The sequence below is a fragment of the Carassius gibelio genome, chromosome B16 (genome assembly GCF_023724105.1).
Source record: "Carassius gibelio isolate Cgi1373 ecotype wild population from Czech Republic chromosome B16, carGib1.2-hapl.c, whole genome shotgun sequence".
In the NCBI taxonomy this organism is placed as follows: domain Eukaryota; kingdom Metazoa; phylum Chordata; class Actinopteri; order Cypriniformes; family Cyprinidae; genus Carassius; species Carassius gibelio.
Genome location: NC_068411.1, coordinates 3,577,950 through 3,600,418, shown reverse-complemented (window position 1 = coordinate 3,600,418; position 22,469 = coordinate 3,577,950). Strand labels below are relative to the sequence as shown.

Below are 22,469 nucleotides of genomic sequence, written 5' to 3'. Positions count from 1 at the left end.
CACTTAGCATTAGGGCTTCATTAGTTAACATTAGTTAATTCATTAGTTAACATAAACTACTAATGAAACATTCTTCTGAACATTCATCAGTCTAAGGCATTCCAATATTTAATAACATGTACAAATTGTAACTTATTTAATGAGCTAACATAAACTAAGACTGGTATTTTTTAACAAAGATTAATAACTTCTGTAACAAATTTAGCTATTGCTCATTGTGAATAATAATGCATTAACTAAGGTTAACTAATGAGGTCTTATTGTAAAGCGATTCCTTTTGGTCTTTATAGTTCTTTTGCACTTTAATCTGTGTAAAACATGTAACTTTTTATATTTTTTTCTGTATTGCTTTATTGTATTTATAAATTCATTTATTTGTGTTATAATAAAAATGTTATTAAACCTGTTATACTGTATTATGGCTTTTTTAAACCTAAATTTCAATATCGTGATAATACCATATATGCCTGGATTAAACTTCCGAAGGCAGTGCTACAAAGTAAAAAAGTTGATTTTGAAATGTTAAAATTAAAAAATATATATATTTTTATAATAATAATAATAATAAAATAAAACACGTTTATTCTGTGGCACCTAAAAATAATAATTTGCCGCCTACAGTACACGTGTCTTTTTCTTATAGTAGCCAATTGGTCTGGAGCCCTGATACAGTGTTTTGAATCAGCTTTTTTGGGCAATAAGATAACTCTGAGACAAACTCTCTGGTCGACGTGTAGTTTCCGCTATAAAGGCTGTTGAATTGTATGTTGAATAAATCTCTTAAAACACCTCCTGACAGCAGACTCCAAAAATAGCTGTGGGATTGCAAACTATTACATAAGAACAATGCAGTCCGAAGAAGACAGACACTCCTATATCCCATTCTCATCAGGGTTAAACTCTTCAGTGAGTTTTCCCTTGCAACATCCCATTTTAAAAATACACTGATCTTCCAGTGTGACTTGACGGTCTTCGATCTACTGTAAAAGCGAAGGATTTAGCCTCAGTGAAGGATTAGTTCACATGAACAAATATGAAGTTGGTCATACTCTTCACATTTGGAAATACACTTACGGACCACATAGACATGCTTGTGCCAAGAACGTTGTTATATTTGTTGAGCTGATATTAAGAGGGAGACCATGTGCTGGTACCAGATATGCAAAGCTTGTCTCTCATCTTTCAACATATGAGACATGATAATTTGTGAGCTTTGTGAAGCATTTTTACCTAGTATATTCAAAAGAATACGTATAAGAATACATGAAAAGAGTGTTAAAGGCAATATAATTCTAAACAAAAACTGACACATTACTTTTTCCAAAAATTAGACACTGGAGTTTTGGTTTATGTGCAGGGTGTGTCTGCGGGCTCCAGTGAGGATTGTGGTGGGTATGAACAGGGAGAAGGGTGTAGAAATGCAGTGGTTAGTCCAGCTGATGGACAGAATTTACTGTTGTAGTCTCTATTTTAAGCACCGTGTACAGGGAGGTTGACATTCGAAATCAGAAATATGAGCTGCAGTGCACTGAAGCAAACAAATGGGGTTCATGCCCGTGGAGTCAATGGAAGTACTCTGGACTATGGTTCAACAATGAGTGTTCAGATTAGTGGTCGACCGATATATCACCAAGGTCGATATATCGGCCGATATTTGGCCTTTTTATAAATATCAGCATCGGCCGATTTTCTGTTTGGCTTTGATTTTGATGGCGCTGAGAGCGGCAACACCTGAGCACGCACAGTGCTCACACTCTCTCTCTCTCGTTCGTCATCGTCATTAACAGTTCTGTCTAAGATGGATAGAAGTCTGTCTAATAATCAGATAGAATGGTTAAACAAAGGAATTGATAAATAAATAATTTTATATTATGCCTATTAGTAATAGAAAGGTAAAAATAATAATACTTTCTCGTTTGCCATCAGCATTAAGCAAAAACGCATTTATATAATTTAAACAAATCTTTGAATGACTAATGAACATTTAATTTCACAAACCTTGCGAACTTAGTCAAATTCAGCTGTGAGATCTTGTGAAGTGTGCATTTTTATCCAGCATGATCATGTGGGATGGTCAGTCCATGTGAACTGAATGCTTTAAACTTAAACTTTAAACTCATTTTTACTGTCACTGTCATATTCGTGTAATTTTCACTGTATGCTGGTTTGTAAAATGAGGGTTACTGGTGATGTAAAGATTCACTCAACTCACCATTCGATTGAAGTCATGATTTTGATTTCACAATTTGATTCGATATTAAAACAAAATGCGATTTAAGATAAATTATAAATTAAATGTGTCCTTTTATTATTGCTTTGACAAAATGCTGCACATTTCTTTGTGAAATTGAAATATAACTATAATAATATACTGATATAGAACTTCATTTATATGTATATAATGCAAAATAAGGCTTTGTCTGTGTTCTTTTCATTTAAAATTAGAGGCATCCACTGCATTTCAATCATGACCCAAACAAAAATGCTGCATACATGTAACATGAGCAGTTTTTAATCTAAATTAGATTGAATAATTTCGAAATCCTGAAGCAAAAATAGAATGGTCTGACTTGAGTTTTGTGAAACTATACATAAAAATATCTGCATGAAACGGCAGACGAGCTGAATGAGACGCAGATTCACTTTCTGCCAGCAGGTGGCGCTTAAAGCCTTTCCTTGGTTTCTGCTGTAAACCAAACAGCGGGGCCCTTTTTTGAATTTCAAATTTCTTACGGTTAATAATAATAAAAAAAAATATCTGCTTTATATCGGTTATTGGCCCCCCTGCTTTCCAAGATATCGGTATCGGCTGTCAAAAAACACATATCAGTCGACCACAAGTTCAGAGCTCATGGAATTTAATCTTGTATAGCCAGACTTTTCAGTACTGGCATAAGGTTGTTGGAACGAAGCATATTATTCTGGCCAAGAAAGAGACTTACCAACATGCAAAGCAACCAACCACAATTCATTTTATTTTTACATCATTTAGTGTGGAGCTAATCTGACATTGATGACAAAAATTACAGTCTCCTCATGGTTGTACACAGATTTTAAAATGGTTTAGAAGCACTTGTGCTATATATACTGTGTGTGTGTGTGTGTGTGTTCCAAATGTTCCAATTAAAACAATTTAGGGTAAGCTATTTATTTTTCATTGGCTCAAAAGAGAGAAAGCCACAAATATTACATATATAGCCACAAGCCTCATGAGGGTCCAAGCACAAAAAGCACAAAAGGCTTGTGTAGACAATACTAAATACACAGTTATGTCTCTTTTTAAAGTGTCTCTGTATTAAAACTATATTCACTGAATGTAATAATAAAAAAAAATCGAGAATGTAATTGAGAGCTTGCGAATCGAATCATGGTATCTGAATTGATACCAAGCCCTATATTATACTACTATATATTCCAAACTATAGCCAAACTATATATCTTCTCTAAAATGTTTTATTTTAACAATAAATTCAATTAGAATAATAATTGGCTTGTTACCAATCAAATTAAATTAGTATCAACAAAAGTCATTATTGCACTGCAGGGGTGGCACAGCGATTCATTCAGGCATTCATTCAAAATAGTTAATTCATTCAGGAAATCTGCTGTGTTCTGCTCTGTGAGGCACAACAGTTCTGCTTTGGCTTTGTATAGGTAACTATTTTTGTTGCTGAAATAGATCAAAAACTGACAATATTGTGTCTAAAATGTAAGCCACCTAATATAAACAACTTCTTCTTTATTGAACCATTGTATAAAATCTGCAGCAAAGAAACAACAATATAATGTATGCCTCCCACTAGATTGCAGTACACATAACTATTAACACAGAACCATCATTGGTAAATTCTACTAATGACTTCCATTTCAACATTTTAAGACAGATTTAGAAACAAGTTTTTGTCCTTCGATTTATTGTTTCAATAATGTTTGACCTTCATGGCTGAATATACGAAACTCCAAACAGAGATAAGTGCAAGGACTGCCTGAATGGAATTTAGAAGTCCCTAACTAAATGTGCCTAGGCTTCAAATTGTGTGTTTTGTTGTACTGTGTGCACATTGTATTCTGATGCATTGTGTATATTCGTGGAAAACAATTAATTGTGGTGTGAGATCCAGCAGGAGTAAGAATTCCTAATAGAGCAAGAAAACAATTAGTGGCTAATTACGAGTCACCCACATGCAAAAGGAAAATGTATGCATGGGGGAAAATACTGAGACATGTTCAGAGCTTCACCTATGACTATAAAGGAAATTTAAAGGGTTAGTTAACCCCAAAATTTTAATTATGTCATTAATTACTCACCCTCATGTCATTCCAAACCCTTAAGACCTTTGTTCATCTTTGGAAAACAAATTAAGATTTTTTGATGAACTCCGAGAACTTTCTATTCTGACCCATTGACAACAACACACAACTACCACGTTCCCAGAAAGGTAGTAAGGACACTGTTTAATTAGCCATGGGTGTTGGCACCAATAGTCTTGTGGACAGTACGGCAACATAATGTCATTACAATTTGGCAGTCCTGAGTTTGAATCCCGGCTCATGAACATTTCCCAATCCCACCCTCTCTCTCACTCCCACTTTATTGTCCGTCAAATAAACTCTCCTATCTAAATAAAGGCAAAAACAGCAAAAACTAATCTTAAAAGAAAAAATAGTCTGTGCGAAATCAGTGGTTCAACTTAAAAGGGATACTCCAGTCTATGGGACAGTCACAAGCCTCCCGGTATCATCCAGAATATCATAAATTGTGAATTATTTTTTCTTTGCACCAAAAAAGTATTCTCGTAGCTCCATAAAATTAAAAGGGTTATGAACTGCCTCTTTTTTTTTTTTTTTTTTTTTGGACTGTTCTCTGAGGTCCACTTACAATGTTATCAAGATTTCAACATCAAAAAACTAATTTAGAAGTAATAGGCTATTTTCTGTCCTGTTTTTGAACATGCTCATCTTAACGCTCTGTTTGAATAGGTGTGGCAGATTGTAGACTCCGAAGTAAACACCCACTGCAATGATTGGTTAACACTTGTGTATGTTCAACAGCCCTTCATGTCCTTCACAGATGGATGCTACTGTGCTTTAGATTAAAACTGCATAAATAACCAAATTTAAACTGAAACACTCCCTATCACCTATATAGTGCACAAGGTGTCATTCATCACCATACAGAAAATACTAACTCTGTGAACATGTGACCGATTACAGCAGCAGCTTCAGCATTTATTTACATATAATGTAGGGGCAAAGTGCTTCAGATTCAAGAGACCATTTGATTGGACATAAAGTGACTTCTTATGCTGTGTTCACACCAAATGTGAATAGAGCATCTGGCGCGAATGATTTCTATGTAAAGACGTGTTTACGCACGTCTGGAGGTCTTGCGGCGCGGTAGATGCGAATTCGCCTCATTCGCGCATCTAGTTACAGGAGATTCTGAGTTATGAAAAGGACCATTGCAAGCTGACAGCGATCGGCTTTTGTGCTGGAAAATTGGCAGTAATACCCCAACCTTGCGCAGCTGTACCTGAGTGTCCCTGGGACATCAGTGCGGTCGGAGCGCGTCTTCTCAACAGCTGAACATATAGTGAATACGTCCCAAAACCATTCAAGCTGGCGGTTATCAAGCCTCTTATTAAGAAACCAAAACTAGATCCTAGTGTACTGGCAAATTATAGGCCTATTTCAAATCTTCCATTTATGTCTAAAATTTTAGAAAAAGTTGTGTCTGCTCAATTGAGCACCTTCCTGCATAAAAATGATCTGTATGAAGAATTTCAGTCAGGTTTTAGGCCCCACCATAGCACAGAAACTGCACTTGTTAAAATTACAAATGACCTGCTCCTTGCGTCAGACCAAGGCTGCATCTCATTTCTAGTCTTACTTGATCTTAGTGCTGCGTTCGACACCATAGATCATGACATACTCATAGATCGATTACAAAACTATACAGGTATCGCTACCATTTTGTTTACTTAAATGGGGAGTCATCTCATTTATCATCAGTAAAATATGGAGTGCCACAAGGATCCGTCCTAGGTCCCCTTCTATTTTCAATATACATGTTGCCCCTTGGTAATATTATTAGAAAATACGGAATTAGCTTCCACTGTTATGCTGATGATACTCAGCTATATATATCAACGAGACCAGATGAAACTTCCCAATTATCTAAGCTAACAGAGTGTGTTAAAAATGTAAAAGATTGGATGACAAAGAATTTTCTCCAATTAAATTCGGATAAGACGGAGATATTAATTATTGGACCAAAAAACACTACACAGAATCTTGTAGATTACAATCTGCAACTAGACGGATGTACTGTTACTTCCTCTACAGTCAGAAATCTGGGTGTTATATTAGACAGCAATTTGTCTTTTGAAAATCATATTTCCAATGTTACAAAAATTGCATTCTTCCATCTTAGAAACATTGCCAAGCTACGAAACATGTTATCTGTTTCTGATGCAGAAAAGCTAGTTCATGCATTCATGACCTCTAGACTGGACTATTGTAATGCACTTCTAGGTGGTTGTCCTGCTTCTTCAATAAACAAGCTACAGGTCGTCCAAAATGCAGCAGCTAGAGTCCTTACGAGGTCAAGAAAATATGATCATATTACCCCAATTTTACAGTCTCTGCACTGGCTACCTATTAAGTTCCGCATCAGTTACAAATTATCATTACTTACCTATAAGGCCCTAAATGGTTTAGCTCCAGCGTACCTAACTAGCCTTCTACCACGTTACAACCCATCACGCACCCTAAGGTCACAAAACGCTGGACTTTTGGTAGTTCCTAGGATAGCAAAATCCACTAAAGGAGGTAGAGCCTTCTCACATTTGGCTCCCAAACTCTGGAATAGCCTTCCTGATAATGTTCGGGGTTCAGACACACTCTCTTTATTTAAATCTAGATTAAAAACACATCTCTTTCGCCAAGCATTCGAATAATGTATCTTTTTAATTGTGAGTGTAGTTGCATCTGATCAAAGGTGCATTTTTATTCATTAGCTTGGGTTAAATAAATGTTACTTTGTTGGATCAGCAGCTATGCTAATGATGTCTGTATTTTGTTTCTATGTTTTGCAACTAGGATTTACACAAGCTCCAGTCTGGATCCAGAACACCTGAGAAGAGATGATGCTGACCCTCAGAGGACCCCAGATGATGCTAACCCTGAATGAACAAACAGAACTAACAATTATTCCTAAATGTGTGACTTAATCATATAATAACTTAATTAATAATATTGATAGTTCATCGTCTAGCTGACTACGTCTTGTATTATTATTATTTTTTAGTTTTTCTAAAATCCTGTCAAATGTGCACAAACTACTAGCTACTACTAAATATTGTAGAAACATAATTTTCTGTAAAGTTGCTTTGTAACGATTTGTTTTGTAAAAAGCGCTATACAAATAAACTTGAATTGAATTGAATTGAATTGAATAAAAAACGCTCTGTTCTGGACCCCGAAAATGTTGATCGACTTGTTTTCCTGTTCAATAAATTTGTAATGGCCCTAGCCTTTTTGCGCATTTCCTTATGCCTTCCTAGTGCCGCCTAGACTAAGTGTCGGTTACGTTCAATAAAAAACACACATGGCATGTTCTCAAGTCCATTTAAAGTTTTCATTTTTTTAACAGTTATTTGAAATGGATTGAATCATTATTTAAAATAATCTTGGAGATTTTTGAATTTCCTAAATCATAAATGCAGCCAGGTTGAAGCCTGCAGTGATGTTTTTATTTTGTTATGGCAGCCGTCCCCTAATTTTTATGAGAATGTAGCACTCCTGATGGTGTTTGTTATTCTGCACGAAACTTCATGCCAATAAATAAGAAATATTGCTGACTTGTGTGTTTCCAGCGCTCTCTTTACGTCCGTCTGTTATTTGACGTTGAAAAAGGAAACTTCTTTTTTTTTTAGACATGGAAAATTGATTTTACAATCGATTCAATGAACACTTATGTCTTAAAAATCGAAAAAGACTTTTTCACAAAAGTGACAGCCCGAATATCTTATGAATGTGAATTTTGTTATTGTTTTGGAGCACACTAGTTTATAGATAGCCTTAAAGGATTAGTTAACTTCTGAATTAGAATTTCCTCATAGTTTTCTCACACCCATGTCATCCAAGATGTTCATGTCTTTCTTTCTTCAGTCGAAAAGAAATTAAGGTTTTTGAGAAAAACATTCCAGGGTTTTTCTCCATATAGACTTCAGTGTGATTCACTGGGTGGAAGGTCCAAACTGCAGCTTCATAGGGCTCTACACAATCCCAGAGGAGGAAGAAAGGTCTTTATTAGCAAACGATCTGTCATTTAAAAACATTTTTTTTTTTAAATTATGTACTTTTTAACCTCAAACGCTTTTCTTGTCTAGCTGTGTATTCCGGTTCATGACAGTTAGGGTATGTAAAAAAACTCTAATCTCATTTTCTCCTCCAACTTCAAAATCATTCAAAATCGTTCTACATTGCTGTTTTAACATTTTTTGTAAAGGACACTTTTGCATGTTGACTTTGTAAACACTGGGTCTGTACTTTTGCAGCAATGTAATACGATTTTGAAGTTGGAGGAGAAAATGAGATGGGAGTTTTTCGACCTGCCCTAACGGTTTCTAACACAACTGCACAGAGTACGCATGCACATTGCAGAGCTATACAAGACGAACGTTTGAGATCAGATAAAAAAAAGACTTTCATTCTTTTTTTAGGAAATGATTGTTTCACCAGATAAGACCCTTCTTCCTCAGGTGGGATCGTGTAGAATGCTTTGAAGCTCCAATTTGGACCTTCCACCCAGTGAACCCCACTGGAGTCCACTAAATAGAGAAAAACCCTGGAATGTTTTCCTTAAAAACCTTATTTCTTTTCGACATGAAATTATGAGGGAATTTTCATTGTGAACTAATCCTTTAAGGTGATATTCACACGAAAAGCCAAAAAACTTTGATTTTAATTTTTCATCTATTAACAAAGTGTTCCAATACAAGGATCTTGTGTGTGTGAGCTAAAACTTAAACTCACTTCATAAACAGATCAGGACTCCTATCCCTTTTTGTAGACAAAATTCTGATATTAGAATAGAACTACATGTTGTCTACGTAGCAAAATATCTATGGTAATACCTAAACTCTAAAATGACCATATAAACTATGATTTTAACAGCTTTACAGTTCAAATATAACAACTTTTGACAAACACAACAAGTCTTATAAAATGATAAACATCATATTTCTGCTTAATATGATTATGTATAATTGGTCTGTGTTTTCATTCAGTCGGTCTGCTTTTTTTGTTCAAATTCATTGCATAATATCAAAACTGAGACCAAGAATCTCATTGGATACTCATAAACATTTTGAGAAGATAGCGATGGGAATGCTCAACAACTGTTCAAGCTTTAAATAACTACAATCATCCACTGCTTTAGCTATGTAATGGGGTCTGATTACATAAAAGGAAAGGGGGGCTATGGGTAAGATCCACAAAGCAGACTGTTGTGTTGTCATAGAGGGGACACTGGCTAACATTTAAATGGATTGCTGAGATACACAGTATTACCATTGCCAGAAGTTTCTGTTTCTGTGAGAATGCAATTCCAGTGGAGAGGAATTTGTTGCACCTGTGTTTACTTCTCATGAGGACAGAATTGAAAACCAAATACACAAAGTCGATTTAAGGTACTTAACTTAGAGGTAGAAAAGCTCAGCAAAAATGTCATTCAATAAAATGGAATAATGAGCCATTGAGTCAAGAGCCTAGGTGACAAAAGATGTGAGAGGTGGAATACAAAAGCATCACAGGCAGATGAACAGACAGTTATTTGTTTGCATTTCCTAGTTACTCTTCTCTCATGTAGCTGCTAGAACAGAGCTTTTATCCAAACAAGTCACATGTCATGTCAGCTTCTTTTGTTACAGACTATTAGATCTGTTATTGCAAATAAAACCAAATTACAGAATTTGGTATGTTAATCTATGCAAGTCATTTAATTGTGTATTATTCAGATTTTCTCATTCCACTACAGAATATCCTGAAGTTCCAGTTACCTCCACTAACTTAAGTTCAACAAGTGATTGGTGTGTGTCTTAATTACACATGGTGATCAAGATACCTTGAAAAAATACATTGTTATAATTTTATGAAATATGCACACTAGAAAGCACCATAATCTCTTGATAGATAGATAGAACACTAGAAAGCACCATAATCTCTCGATAGATAGATAGATAGATAGATAGATAGATAGATAGATAGATAGATAGATAGATAGATAGATAGATAGATAGATAGATAGATAGATAGATAGATAGACAGCAACATATTGTCGGCCCAGATCCGGCCCACATCTGCATGCGGGCCAGATGTGGGCGAATCTGGACCGAAACTGCTTGCTGTCAGGGTAGATAGATAGATTAGTAGCAGTTATAACACACAAATCCATAAAACATGAACATTTAGTAAGTGCTCTGTAACAAGTTACACTCACCCTACAGGAGGTCTGATCGTAGCGTCTCCCAAATTCATCTGTCATAAACTAAATCCGCTTTGTATCAACGCAGTTAACTCGTACTTCCAGGAGGGGACATTGGAAATTGGATTCACACTTATTCATACAAGTGTCACCTTTAAAGAAGGATCATGAAAATATACTTCAGCAGAACAAGGTAAAGAAGAACTTCCCTATACAAAACTCAGTTGACCAGCACCAAGGTGTCATGGTCAAGTATTCAGAACGACTTCACCATTTACCGCGCATCTAGATGTTGACAAGTGTTTGATGTACGCAGTTCGGTTCTTATATATGGGTAAACAAATAAAAGCATTCAAACGTTTCACTTGTCACATAAGAGACTACGAACATATGCAGTATATTCAACGCAACTATTACCATTAAAAAGGTTCAGAGTCAAAGTAAAACTAATATCGTCAAGGAAATAGCACCAAAATATAAGGCAATTAAATACTTACGTGGATTCGGCTTCACAAGACAGACAACAGCAGCGGCACAAGAGTTCACAACTCTATTCTAATCCTTCCAGCAGGCAGCGCCGTTCCCGCGGCTTCTCGAGCGCGCGCTCAACGGCAACCTGAGCCAGGAATTCTGTTCGCGAGAACGCGCATGAGAGAACGAGCCGCTGGAAGTGCGTGAGCTTTACAGTAAACAGCACTGATAAAGCGAGACTGTCAATAAATGACTCTCACCACCTAAAGGCATTTATCTAAAGGATCAGTTAACATTAGCGTAACCGTCAAGTCGCAATTTTTACGTTATTATCAAGATAACTGTCATATTATCAATATGAAACAGCTATGATAACACAAGCTTTTACCATGGAAACCGTGAGACTGCAACAAAAAGTACGTCCCTTAACATTCAAATAGACTCCCAGCGTCTCTAGCGTGTATTATTCTTTTGCGGTCTGCATGATTGGCTAGCCTGCCGTTAATATGCCCCGCCCCTGTCCATTTAAGCAGGATCCTCGGATCCGTTGGTCAAAGAGTCTTTGTCAGCGCATGAATAAAATAGCCTACTGTTGCACGACAGAAGTGTCAATCTATATGATTTTCTAATTCATTACAGTTTTCTAATTAATTACTCATAAAGAACTTTGACAAATATTATATAACAAATTTAACAAGTGGACCTTGCTTGTCTGTTGGAACAAAAACTACTGAACAATGTGAACAATCATATACCCAACCACTGTAAAAAAAAAAAAAAAAAAAAAAAACTGTCATCCCAGAATGACAGCTGGGTAAATTCTGCTGCACTGTATAACCCTAAGAGGGCCGTAAACATTTGTAAAAGTTAAATGACATCTGAAGTACTAGAAATGTGTATTTTAACATAGAAAATAAGCTACATAAAAGCTTATTTAAGATGAAATTTACATTTACAAATTGTTCCCTGGTAATATTTATTTGATTATTGATTATTTGTTTAATTGTATTAAAATGTGTAAATCTGTATGTGTGTATGCATATGCATGCTTTGTAATTACAGTATAGGCCTATGCCCCTTTATCTAATTTCTCAGTTTAAAAAGGCTAATGTGAATTCCAAATGAACTGATTTAATGATACAGACATAAGTTTGAACCATTTTAATGGCATTAGAGTGAGTTTAGGCCCCGCCTCTGGGAGGTTCAGGAAATAGCACCTCCTGTGTTTGTAAAGCTTTTTAACTGACAGGATCAAAAAAATTCACAGATTCAGCAGTCATAACCAAGAGAGATGACAGAGGGAAATACTGAGACTGGTAGGTCACTAAACAGCCTATTCAATGTAATTATGCTACATTTAAAAAGTCGTTCCTACTTAATAATATACTTATATGACATTAGAATTTGTTTTATTTTATTTTTTGTCACAACAATTATTAACATTTTAAATAATAATTTGATTCAAAAAAATTTTTTTAAATAAATAAATCGAAAAATTGCATTATTACAATTTTATTTTATTATGAAAGTTTACCCAAAAGTGAAATGTCAATTCTGTCATTTACTTACCCTCAAATTGTTCCAAACCTGATTTAGTTTCTTTCTTCTGTTCTGCTCAAAAGAAGATATTCTGAAGAATTACAACCATCTACTCTTTGGTTTCCAACATTCTTCAGAATATCTTATTTTGTTTTAATAATTTAATAATAATAAAGCTCAGACAGGTTAGGAACATTTTGATGGTGAGTAAATTATAAAAAAAATTCTTTATTTATGTGTTGTGTGTGTGTGTGTGTGTGTGTGTGTGTGTGTGTGTGTACTATCTTTTTAAACATGAAAGTCATATTGGTGAGCATTTTACCATCTAGAAGTCGTCAGTTTACAGACCATGCCTAGTCTTACCAGTAGATGTCAGGAGAGCACAAACTTAAATTCAAGTTCCTACTTGGGGTCTTATTTTGTCTACTTTCAAACCTAAAGAAACCAACGTTTTTACAATTTCATAATACACTACAAACATATTATAAATCATATATTATATATATTATAAATAGACCTATTATATATTATATAACCTAACATTGTGTTATTTTTCAGCCCTCCAAACTACAACAACAGACTACGGTGATTACTACAACTTCAATTCCCAAGATACTGCCTTACCATGCAACAATGGCAACACAAAGGCCTTCAGCGAGGTTTTCCTTCCCACCCTGTATAGCATCGTTTTCATTCTCGGTTTCATCGGAAATGGTCTGGTAGTGTGGGTCCTGATCAGATACCGTCAAAAATCCAACATGACAGATGTGTGCCTCTTCAACCTAGCCCTATCTGACCTACTCTTTCTTGTGTCACTCCCTTTTTGGGCTCACAGTACCATGAACGAGTGGATTTTTGGCAAATTCATGTGTCATACCATAACAGGTCTCTTCATGTTGGGTCTGTACGGAGGCATCTTCTTCATGGTCCTTATGACACTGGATCGCTATGTTGTCATCGTCCATGCCCATAGTATCTTTTCCAGAAATCGGACTGTAAAAATGGGTGTGGTTCTGGCCTCATTTGTATGGATTCTCAGTCTGTTTGCATCCCTCCCTAATATTATTTTTGCTAAAGAGGATACGGAAGGCAACAAAATGTCATGCGGAACTCATTTTCCTAATGGGACAGCCTGGATGTCATTTACTTATCTTAATATGAACTTTCTGAGCTTGATTTTCCCTCTGATTATTATGGGCTTTTGCTATTCCCGGATCATCCCTATTCTAATCAGCATCAAATCACAAAAAAGGCACAAAGTCATTAGACTCATCCTGGCTGTGGTGGCAGTTTATTTCCTCTTCTGGACTCCATACAACATTGTCATGTTTCTTACGTTCCTGCAGAAGCAAGGTTTCATGCTTACTTGTGAGATGCATACTAGTTTAAGCCTTGCCATGCAGTGGGTGGAAACAATCGCCTTAAGCCACTGTTGCCTTAACCCTATCATCTATGCCTTTGCTGGACAGAAGTTCAGGAGAGCAGTTCTTAAAGTCCTAAAAGATCAGTTTCCATTGTGCTTCAGCCAGTGCACCACTTTGTCTCGACAGTTATCTGAACGCAGAAGTTCAGTCTTCAGCAAATCTACTGAATATTCCTCCACGCAGATTGCATAGAGAGAACATATTCCCTCAGTTCTTTTCATTCTGAGTAGCTTACTTATATATATATATATATATATATATATATATATATATATATATATATATATATATATATAGATAGATAGATAGATAGATAGATATAGATATGTAGATATATTTTTTTATTATTTTTTTACTATCCCTAAGTTCGCCCTTTTTAATGAATGTATATTGCGTTCTTAAAAGTTGTCTTTGTTCTGTTTCTTTTTTCTTTTCTTTTTTTTACAATTTTGTTAACAATGATATATGTTAAGTAGGAGAATGCAGAAGTTTAAGCTGTTTCAAATGTGCTCCTCTTTGTGCATGTATATTGCTCATATATATTATATATATTAGAATGATACAGATCATTTAGAAATGAATGATTTCATCAGGAATTTTAAATAAACTCACTTTTAGTTTTGCATCACTGTTAGTCAATAATAAGTTTTTGCATTTGGGTTAAAAATGTTTTCAGCTGTGACTTTTTGACATCTTTCTTAAATAAATGCATATAGCCTATATTTTGAATGTTGCTTTTAAGATTTTTAATAAAATATTTGATGGATTAAAATTAATTGTCCTGGTGGTATGCATTTTAAACTTATATACAGGAAACACATTTAATCTTACATGACCTCTACTCTGAGGTGTTATAGCAAGTGGGTTTATGCCAAGCGGTGATGGGAGGGAGGTAGCTGCCTAACTGGTAGGCTGTCACAAAGAGGAAGAAGTCTGACGCATAGCCGTAAACCACATCTGCGTAAGTACTTATCTATCTGTGATAAGCCAATGTCTCAAGCATGTTAAATTAATGGCCATTTCTTTAATAATACTATTTTGAGAGACTTTGCTTTATAAAGTTACTTTTTGTGTTGTTTTTTTCCTCAACAAAACTTCCATTTTAATATGTTTCATCAAAAGAAAGTTTTTGATGTTAATTACTCATTTTAGACAATGGAAATTGAGTTGCACAGTCATTCTTTTTCATGTTAACAAGGGAAAAATATTGTGGGCAACCACTTTGAGGGGACTAGATTATTGTGGCAAGGTGCATTATAGGCTTTGTCTTCTATCCTGATAGTTGATGCTTTATTGTACAGAATCAGATGAGAGGCTTCTTCTGCTGCTGGATGAGTGTAGTTTGAAGGATAAATAGCAAGCTGATGTTACAACACTCTCTATCTATCACAGCATGTGCTTTACCTCCAAGAAAATGCAGTGAAGTACAATAAGACTACTCAAAATGTAATTTAAAAAAAAGAGTCTTAATATGGTACTCAAATACATATATATCTTCTTTGCACATTGGAGGGTTTTAGGGCATGAATGGCTTGTTTAAGGTCATGCCACAGGTAGGCAGCACCAGACCATCACATTAAAACCACTATGTTTGACTGTTGGTATGATGATCTTTTTATTAAATGCTGTGTCTGTTTTACGCCAAATGTAAGGGGACACACACCTTCCAAAAAGTTAAGCTTTTCTGCATCAGTCCACAGAATCTTTGTATATGTCCTGTCAGTAAATTTTGAACCACTCTTTACCTAACCCACTATGAATACCCCAGTAGTCAAGGACGTTAGGAAACGAGAGATTGAACAATAGCCACTAATGAAAAAATCTCTAGAGAGGATCTGGACGTGGCTATAGCTAATAATATGAAGCTAGTGCTCATACAGCAACAAAGTACATTCAATTCGGTTGTGGCTTCGACCGTAAGAAAAGCAATAGACTCTGTACTGACCCCAGCACTCCGTGATCTACATTTGGATATACAAACAACCAACTATTCTGTGAAAGAGCTAAAAGAAGAAGTTGAAAAGCTAGCCAATGCAGCAATGCAGACAAGGGGCCTGATTGATTCCATTCAAACATCTTCGCATGAGGATAGGAGAACAGTCAAAAATGTAAGAAATCAGTTGGAACAACTGGACAATGAATATAGGAGTATGAGAAATAACGTTCGACTGGTGGGGTTGCCAGAAGGGGCCGCGGCTCTGATGCAGCTTGCTTTCTCAGAGCTGATCTTTCCAAGTGAAGCCATTCACTGAAAAGCAATGACATCGAGGTTGACCAGGCACATTGCAATTGGAAAAACTGAGATCAGTCATGTAATCTCATCTTCCGTGTACTATTATGGCATGACATCTCGACGATCCTGAAAGGTGCTCAGCAGGCATATCTGGTAAAATATATGCCGGACAATATCATGCTTCTGTTTTTCCCTGACTTTAGTCCAGCTACAACTACCAATAGAAAGAGCTTTAATCCAGTCTTGTAAAAAATGACAGCACTCGGTCTCCAGCCCTTCCTCACCTATCTGGCGGTAATTAAACTACGACACAAAGATGAGCAGATGATGTTCGACTCTCCTCAAAAGGTGGAGGATTTTGATACTTCACCATTGCAGAAGATGTTTTCAGCAGTGCTACAAAGCAGATCTTGATATGTCAATAACTGGATTAATTATGGAATTTGAACACTTCAGTAGTCTGTCGGAGTACAAGATAAACTGGACCAAATCTGCTTTAATGCCAATTAACAATGTTAAAGTTAACTCTCCTATCCAAAATTATATAGCAAAACAGTTCGCTTTCATCTTCCATCCCCCTGAACACATCTGAGCAATGGAATATCCAGAAGGTCATGTCCTACAGGTGCATCGAGTACATGAATGTTTTACCAATTTAATAGCAGACCCATATACAATAAAGAGCAAATTTTCTCTTCACACACTCGCACAAATGCTAGTTCCCTGCCTTCTCTCGGTGAGCTCTCATTTGTAGAAATATACCCTCTAGTCTCCCGTTTCACAGCTTGTGCAGCTATTCCAAGAGTGTAGAGTTCGGTTTTAAAAATAATTCAGCGAGGTTACTCGCTTCAGTTAGCTCACAGGCCACCTCGCTTCAGAGGTGTTATTCAAACTTCTGTTCTGGACAACGAAGAACTCTTTCTCCAACAAGAAGTGCACACATTACTTGCAAAAGGCACTATGGAAATGGTACCCTCAGCAAACAGCGAGTCGGGCTTTATCAGTCTCTACTTCCTCGTTCGAAATGGAGATGGCAGGCTGAGATCCATTCTAGATCTTTGATGTATTTAAAACGCTCGCATATGCTATCAAACAGATAACGTAAACAGATCCTCACATTTGACCTAAAAACGGTTTTTTGAAAGTGGATCTGAAAGATGCATACTTTCACATCCACATAGTGCCCCATCACAGACCGTTCTTGAGATTCACATTTGAGGTAGTGGCTGATAAATATACAGTACTTCCGTTTGGACTGTCTCTGGTCCCGCGCACTTTCACGAAGTGCATAGATGTGGCTCTTTCCCCTCTAAGACAGAAGAGAATGCATATTTTGAACTACCTTGATGACTGCCTGGTTCTAGCTAGGTCAGAACGGCAGTTGACTGCTCACAGAGAGCTCTGGGCTGTTACTCAGTTGATCATCGACCCCCACAACAGTCAGCTGTTGTCCAGAAAGCAAACTGTCTTTTTGGGAACAATTTGATACTCCATCAAAGCCCACGTTCCACCCCATGCCTGCACCTGGGGTGGCTTTCATTCAGGGTAGAACACAGCTATATCATGTCTGTGGCTCTCAGGATGATCTCTTGCCTGTTTCAAACAGGAACGAGGTTAGGCCTGACCACCAGAAGGAAGGTAGTCACAACGGAGGCATCCAACTTGGGTTTGGCTGCCCTGTTGGAGGGCAATCTGGCATTCAGCTCCTGGTCAGCCCTGGACCTCCTCTTGTTAAGGGCGGTTCTTGTGTTGGGCAGATTAAACCTTGGTGCAGACTTGCTATCCAGAGGCAAGATAGCCCCGGGCTAATGGGCGCTATACCCTTCAAATGGTTCAAGAGATCTCGTCAGTATTTGGGTTGGCAGAGGTCAACCTCTTTGCATCAAAAGTGAACTCTCAGTGCCCATCATATTTCTTGATACAGCGAAATTCACTGGCCCACAACTAGCCCAATGCTTGCTTATACGTGTTTCCTCAATCGCCCTGATTCCTCAGGTCTTCAGACAGGTCAGGGAGACCAAGTGCTCTCTCCTCCTAGTGGCCCCACTCTGGAGGAACTAAGCCTGGTTCCCAGAGCTACTGCAACTCTCAGCAGCAGCCTGTGGCCCATTCCGCTGAAGAGAAGTTCTGCACAAAGGTTGGACCCGATATCATGTCATCGTCCCATGTGATAACCCCATGTGATAACCCATTAGCAAAAGCTTCAGAGTAAGGGGCACACTCCCTCTTCAGGATGGGCTCCTTCTGCGCGTGGTCCAGCAGATAACTTAGACTAAGTTTTTTCAGTTTAATGTACGACTCTTCCCCCTTGGGCGAAGCTGGTTATATTTGTACTTCTCAGCCACTAGCTTGAGGCACAATGTGCTCATTTTCTCAGGGATCAGTGTTAGTGCTCTGAGACTGGGCTCGCAAAACAGGATATCCTGTATCTGCTTTTAGCACCACCGATTGGGTTCGTTCCACTTAGTGTCTCACACAACTTGAGAGACCGTTCGAAAGAGACTGCTCTTATCTCGGATAAGGGGACCAGCATTGCGTCACTTGCTGTGCTATAAGCTGCATGTGAATCAATGACTCGATGGCTCTGAGCCGTCTTATAAAAGGGTTGGTTCTGCCCTTTCTGCCGAGAAACACAAGTACAGTACAGAGTAAAAAAAGGCATTTTCCCCTTAGCGTCTCACGCAATCCTTGTTCCCCTATCTCAGGGAATCGAGGTTACATCAGTAATCAGAAAGTTATTTCATGATTTAACAGGAGGAGGCAATTCATTTTTCAAGTAGGGCAAAGTAGGTTTGTACAGTTTTTTTTCCATTAATAAATAAAATCATGATTTTGTATATACTTGCATTATATTTGTGTAATATTTAAATTAGTTTAATGATCTGAATCTTTTAAGTGTGACAAATATGCAAAAAACAAACAAACAAACAACAACAACAACAACAAAAAAGGAAGGCGACTATATACAGGTCCTTCTAAAAAAATTAGCATATTTTGATAAAGTTCATTATTTTCCATAAAGTAATGATAAAAATTAAACTTTCATATATTTTAGATTCATTGCACACCAACTGAAATATTTCAGGTCTTTTATTGTTTTAATACTGATGATTTTGGCATACAGCTCATGAAAACCCAAAATTCTCAAAAAATTAGCATATTTCATCCGGCCAATAAAAGAAAAGTGTTTTTAATACAAAAAAGTCAACTTTCAAATAATTGTGGTCAGTTATGCACTCAATACTTGGTCGGGAATCCTTTTGCAGAAATGACTGCTTCAATGCGGCGTGGCATGGAGGAAATCAGCCTGTGGCACTGCTGAGGTGTTATGGAGGCCCAGGATGCTTCAATAGCGGCCTTAAGCTCATCCAGAGTGTTGGGTCTTGCGTCTCTCAACTTTCTCTTCACAGTATCCCATAGATTCTCTATGGAGTTCAGATCAGGAGATTTGGCAGGCCAATTGAGCACAGTAATACCATGCTCAGTAAACCATTTACCAGTGGTTTTGGCACTGTGAGCAGGTGCCAGGTCATGCTGAAAAATGAAATCTTCATCTCCATAAAGCTTTTCAGCAGATGGAAGCATGAAGTGCTCCAAAATCTCCTGATAACTAGCTGCATTGACCCTGCCATTGATAAAACACAGTGGACCAACACCAGCAGCTGACATGGCACCCCAAACCATCACTGACTGTGAGTACTTGACACTGGACTTCAGGCATTTTGGCATTTCCTTCTCCCCAGTCTTCCTGTAGACTCTGGCACCTTGATTTCGGAATTTCATGCAAAATTTGCTTTCATCCGAAAAAAGTACTTTGGACCACTTAGCAACAGTCCAGTGCTGCTTCTCTGTAGCCCATTTCCTGCACACACCTGTGCACGGTGGCTCTGGATGTTTCTACTCCAGACTCAGTCCACTGCTTACGCAGGTCCCCCAAGGTCTGGAATCGGTTCTTCTCCACAATCTTCCTCAGGGTCCGGTCACCTCTTCTCGTTGTGCAGCATTTTTTGCCACACTTTTTCCTTCCCACAGACGTCATACTGAGGTGCCTTGATACAGCACTCTGGGAACAGCCTATTCGTTCAGAAATTTCTTTCTGTGTCTTACCCTCTCGCTTGAGGGTGTCAATGATGGCCTTCTGGACAGCAGTCAGGTCGGCAGTCTTACCCATGATTGCAGTTTTGAGTAATGAACCAGGCTGGGAGTTTTTAAAAGCCTCAGGAATCTTTTGCAGGTGTTAATTAGTTGATTCAGATGATTAGGTTAATAGCTCATTTAGAGAACCTTTTCATGATATGCTAATTTTTTGAGATAGGAATGTTGGGTTTTCATGAGCTGTATGCCAATATCATCAGTATTAAAACAATAAAAGACCTGAAATATTTCAGTTGGTGTGCAATGAATCTAAAATATATGAAAGTTAAATTTTTATCATTACATTATGGAAAATAATTAACTTTATCACAATATGCTAATTTTTTGAGAAGGACCTGTACGAGTGTGTGTGTGTGTGTGTGTGTGTGTGTGTGTTAGTGCTGTCAAACTATTTATTATAATCAAATCAATAATCAAAATAAAACACTCTGTATATTTTTTTATGTATAAATAAATACAAACAGATACAGTATATATTTAGAAAATATTTACAAGCATATATTTATATTCATATAATGTATATTATATGAATTTAGATAAATTAATTTAATACATAAACAACATTTTTTTTCGTAAATATATACATGCACCTGCATTGATGGGGAAAGTTATTTTTTTAAAGTAATGCATTACAATATTGTGTAACTCCCTAAAAAAGTAACTAATTGAACTAGTAACTAAAGAAAATAATGCATTATGTTTTAAATATAAGCAGGACTTAATTGTTTTTAACATAAGTTCTATTTATAGCCAATGTAAAAGCACTTTAACAACAAAAAGTGTAATGAATAAACCTCAGGCTGAAGGAAAAGTAAAAAGAAGGTTCAACACTTATCAGCAATAAGAAAAACAATGAAGCACAATTGTTAGTTTATCTAAAGTCATTTTTGCTTATTAGTATGGTTGAACTGGATTATCAAAGGTCAGCAACAAAGACACTACACTACTGTAAGGGAAACAGTTCAATTTAGCTCAAAGGGAATCTCTTTTCAATGTGAATAAGGCTTTACTAGATAAATCTAAGACATATAAACTAATCTAACAAATAAACGCACGCACTCACTCATTCACACAAGTTGCAGGAAGATCGAAAGTTAGGGAAAGATGAGTTTAAGAGAATGGAAATGTGAAATCCCAAGTTAACAGCAATACGTTAAACTGCATAGACATGAGCAACCATCAATCACTTAATTAGCCCTCTCATTGAGTTCCTTAATGAGGTTAAAATTAAATTAGATACACCAGTAATGGTCAGAGTCTGAAGGTAAAGTTACTTGCGTCTCCTGTGTAAAGGGAGTCCCCTTTGTTGTCATTGAAAGGGGGTTTCCCGATGTCGCTGATTGGCTCGAAGTTCAGTAGTTGCTGAAGTGACGTCTTGGGATGCCCGTGGTTGGGCGCTGGCTGACGATACAGAGTTGTGTGGCTGGTTGAAGTTGAAAGGGCAGTCGAGGTCAGACTCGGAGACCGGCATTACAAAACTTAACTCAGAACAAGAAACTCTCAAACGGAAAAGAAAAGAAGTAAAGTTTGGCGAGACTAGGTGGTGTTTCTTCTCATCGTGGCTAAGTAGCAGCAGGCAGGCCAAAGCACGCTGGAACCGCGCTCAAAGAACAGTGATGACTAAAAGCATGGCTAAAAGCTAAAGCTAAGAAGCAAACTAAAAGCAAACTACAAGCAGGCATGACTAATAGCAGAAGCTAAACGCAAGCTAAAAGCTAAACGCATACTTAAAAGCTGGCATGACTGATAGCAAATGCAAAGCTAAAACTAAAAGCAAAATTTAATGGTGTCCTAAGTATTTAAACTGGCCTGTTGGCCACACCTCAAGTGTTGTCTTGACCAATCAGATATTGTCTTGGTTCAGGGGTATTACAAATCCTATGTTATCTTATCAAGAACGTGGTCCGAATTTTCCCGCTCTTGCAGGGTATAATTTTGGACTTGATTCCTATAACAAGAATATGATACATTTGACAAATAACTGATGGTCAGAACTGTTTCAAGCTAACAGAATCGAATACATACATACTAGACACGAATATGTATCCTTAAGCTATCCAATAGTTATTAAAAGACATACACAATAAGTGATTATGACATGATAGTCAAATGTGTGGGTTACATATAAATGAATAAGGAGTGAAGCGATGGACTGATA

General features: G+C 37.0%; 2 protein-coding genes across 5 annotated transcripts in view; one reads left to right on the top strand and one right to left on the bottom strand.

Annotated features, from left to right (window-relative positions):
* LOC127974547 (protein cordon-bleu-like) overlaps positions 1-11,375 on the bottom strand; it is a 58,473-nt gene extending 47,098 nt beyond the window's left edge. Inside the window, exons 1-2 of one of the 4 annotated variants that reach the window (XM_052577904.1) lie at positions 10,987-11,375; positions 10,505-10,641 (exon numbers count right to left, since the gene is read on the bottom strand). In XM_052577904.1, the coding sequence (XP_052433864.1) occupies positions 10,505-10,542 (38 nt within the window). In that variant the 5' untranslated portion in view covers positions 10,543-10,641; positions 10,987-11,375. The remainder of the gene's footprint in view (positions 1-10,504; positions 10,642-10,986) is intronic. The other 3 variants (XM_052577902.1, XM_052577906.1, XM_052577905.1) reach the window with 3 other exon arrangements.
* Positions 11,376-12,176: 801 nt separating this feature from the next.
* On the top strand, positions 12,177-14,695 carry LOC127974544 (C-C chemokine receptor type 2). The gene is made up of 2 exons (XM_052577900.1): positions 12,177-12,276; positions 13,058-14,695. Exons 1-2 carry the CDS (start codon positions 12,252-12,254, stop codon positions 14,113-14,115), a joined length of 1,083 nt encoding a protein of 360 aa, XP_052433860.1. The 5' UTR covers positions 12,177-12,251; the 3' UTR covers positions 14,116-14,695.
* Positions 14,696-22,469: the final 7,774 nt, after the last annotated feature.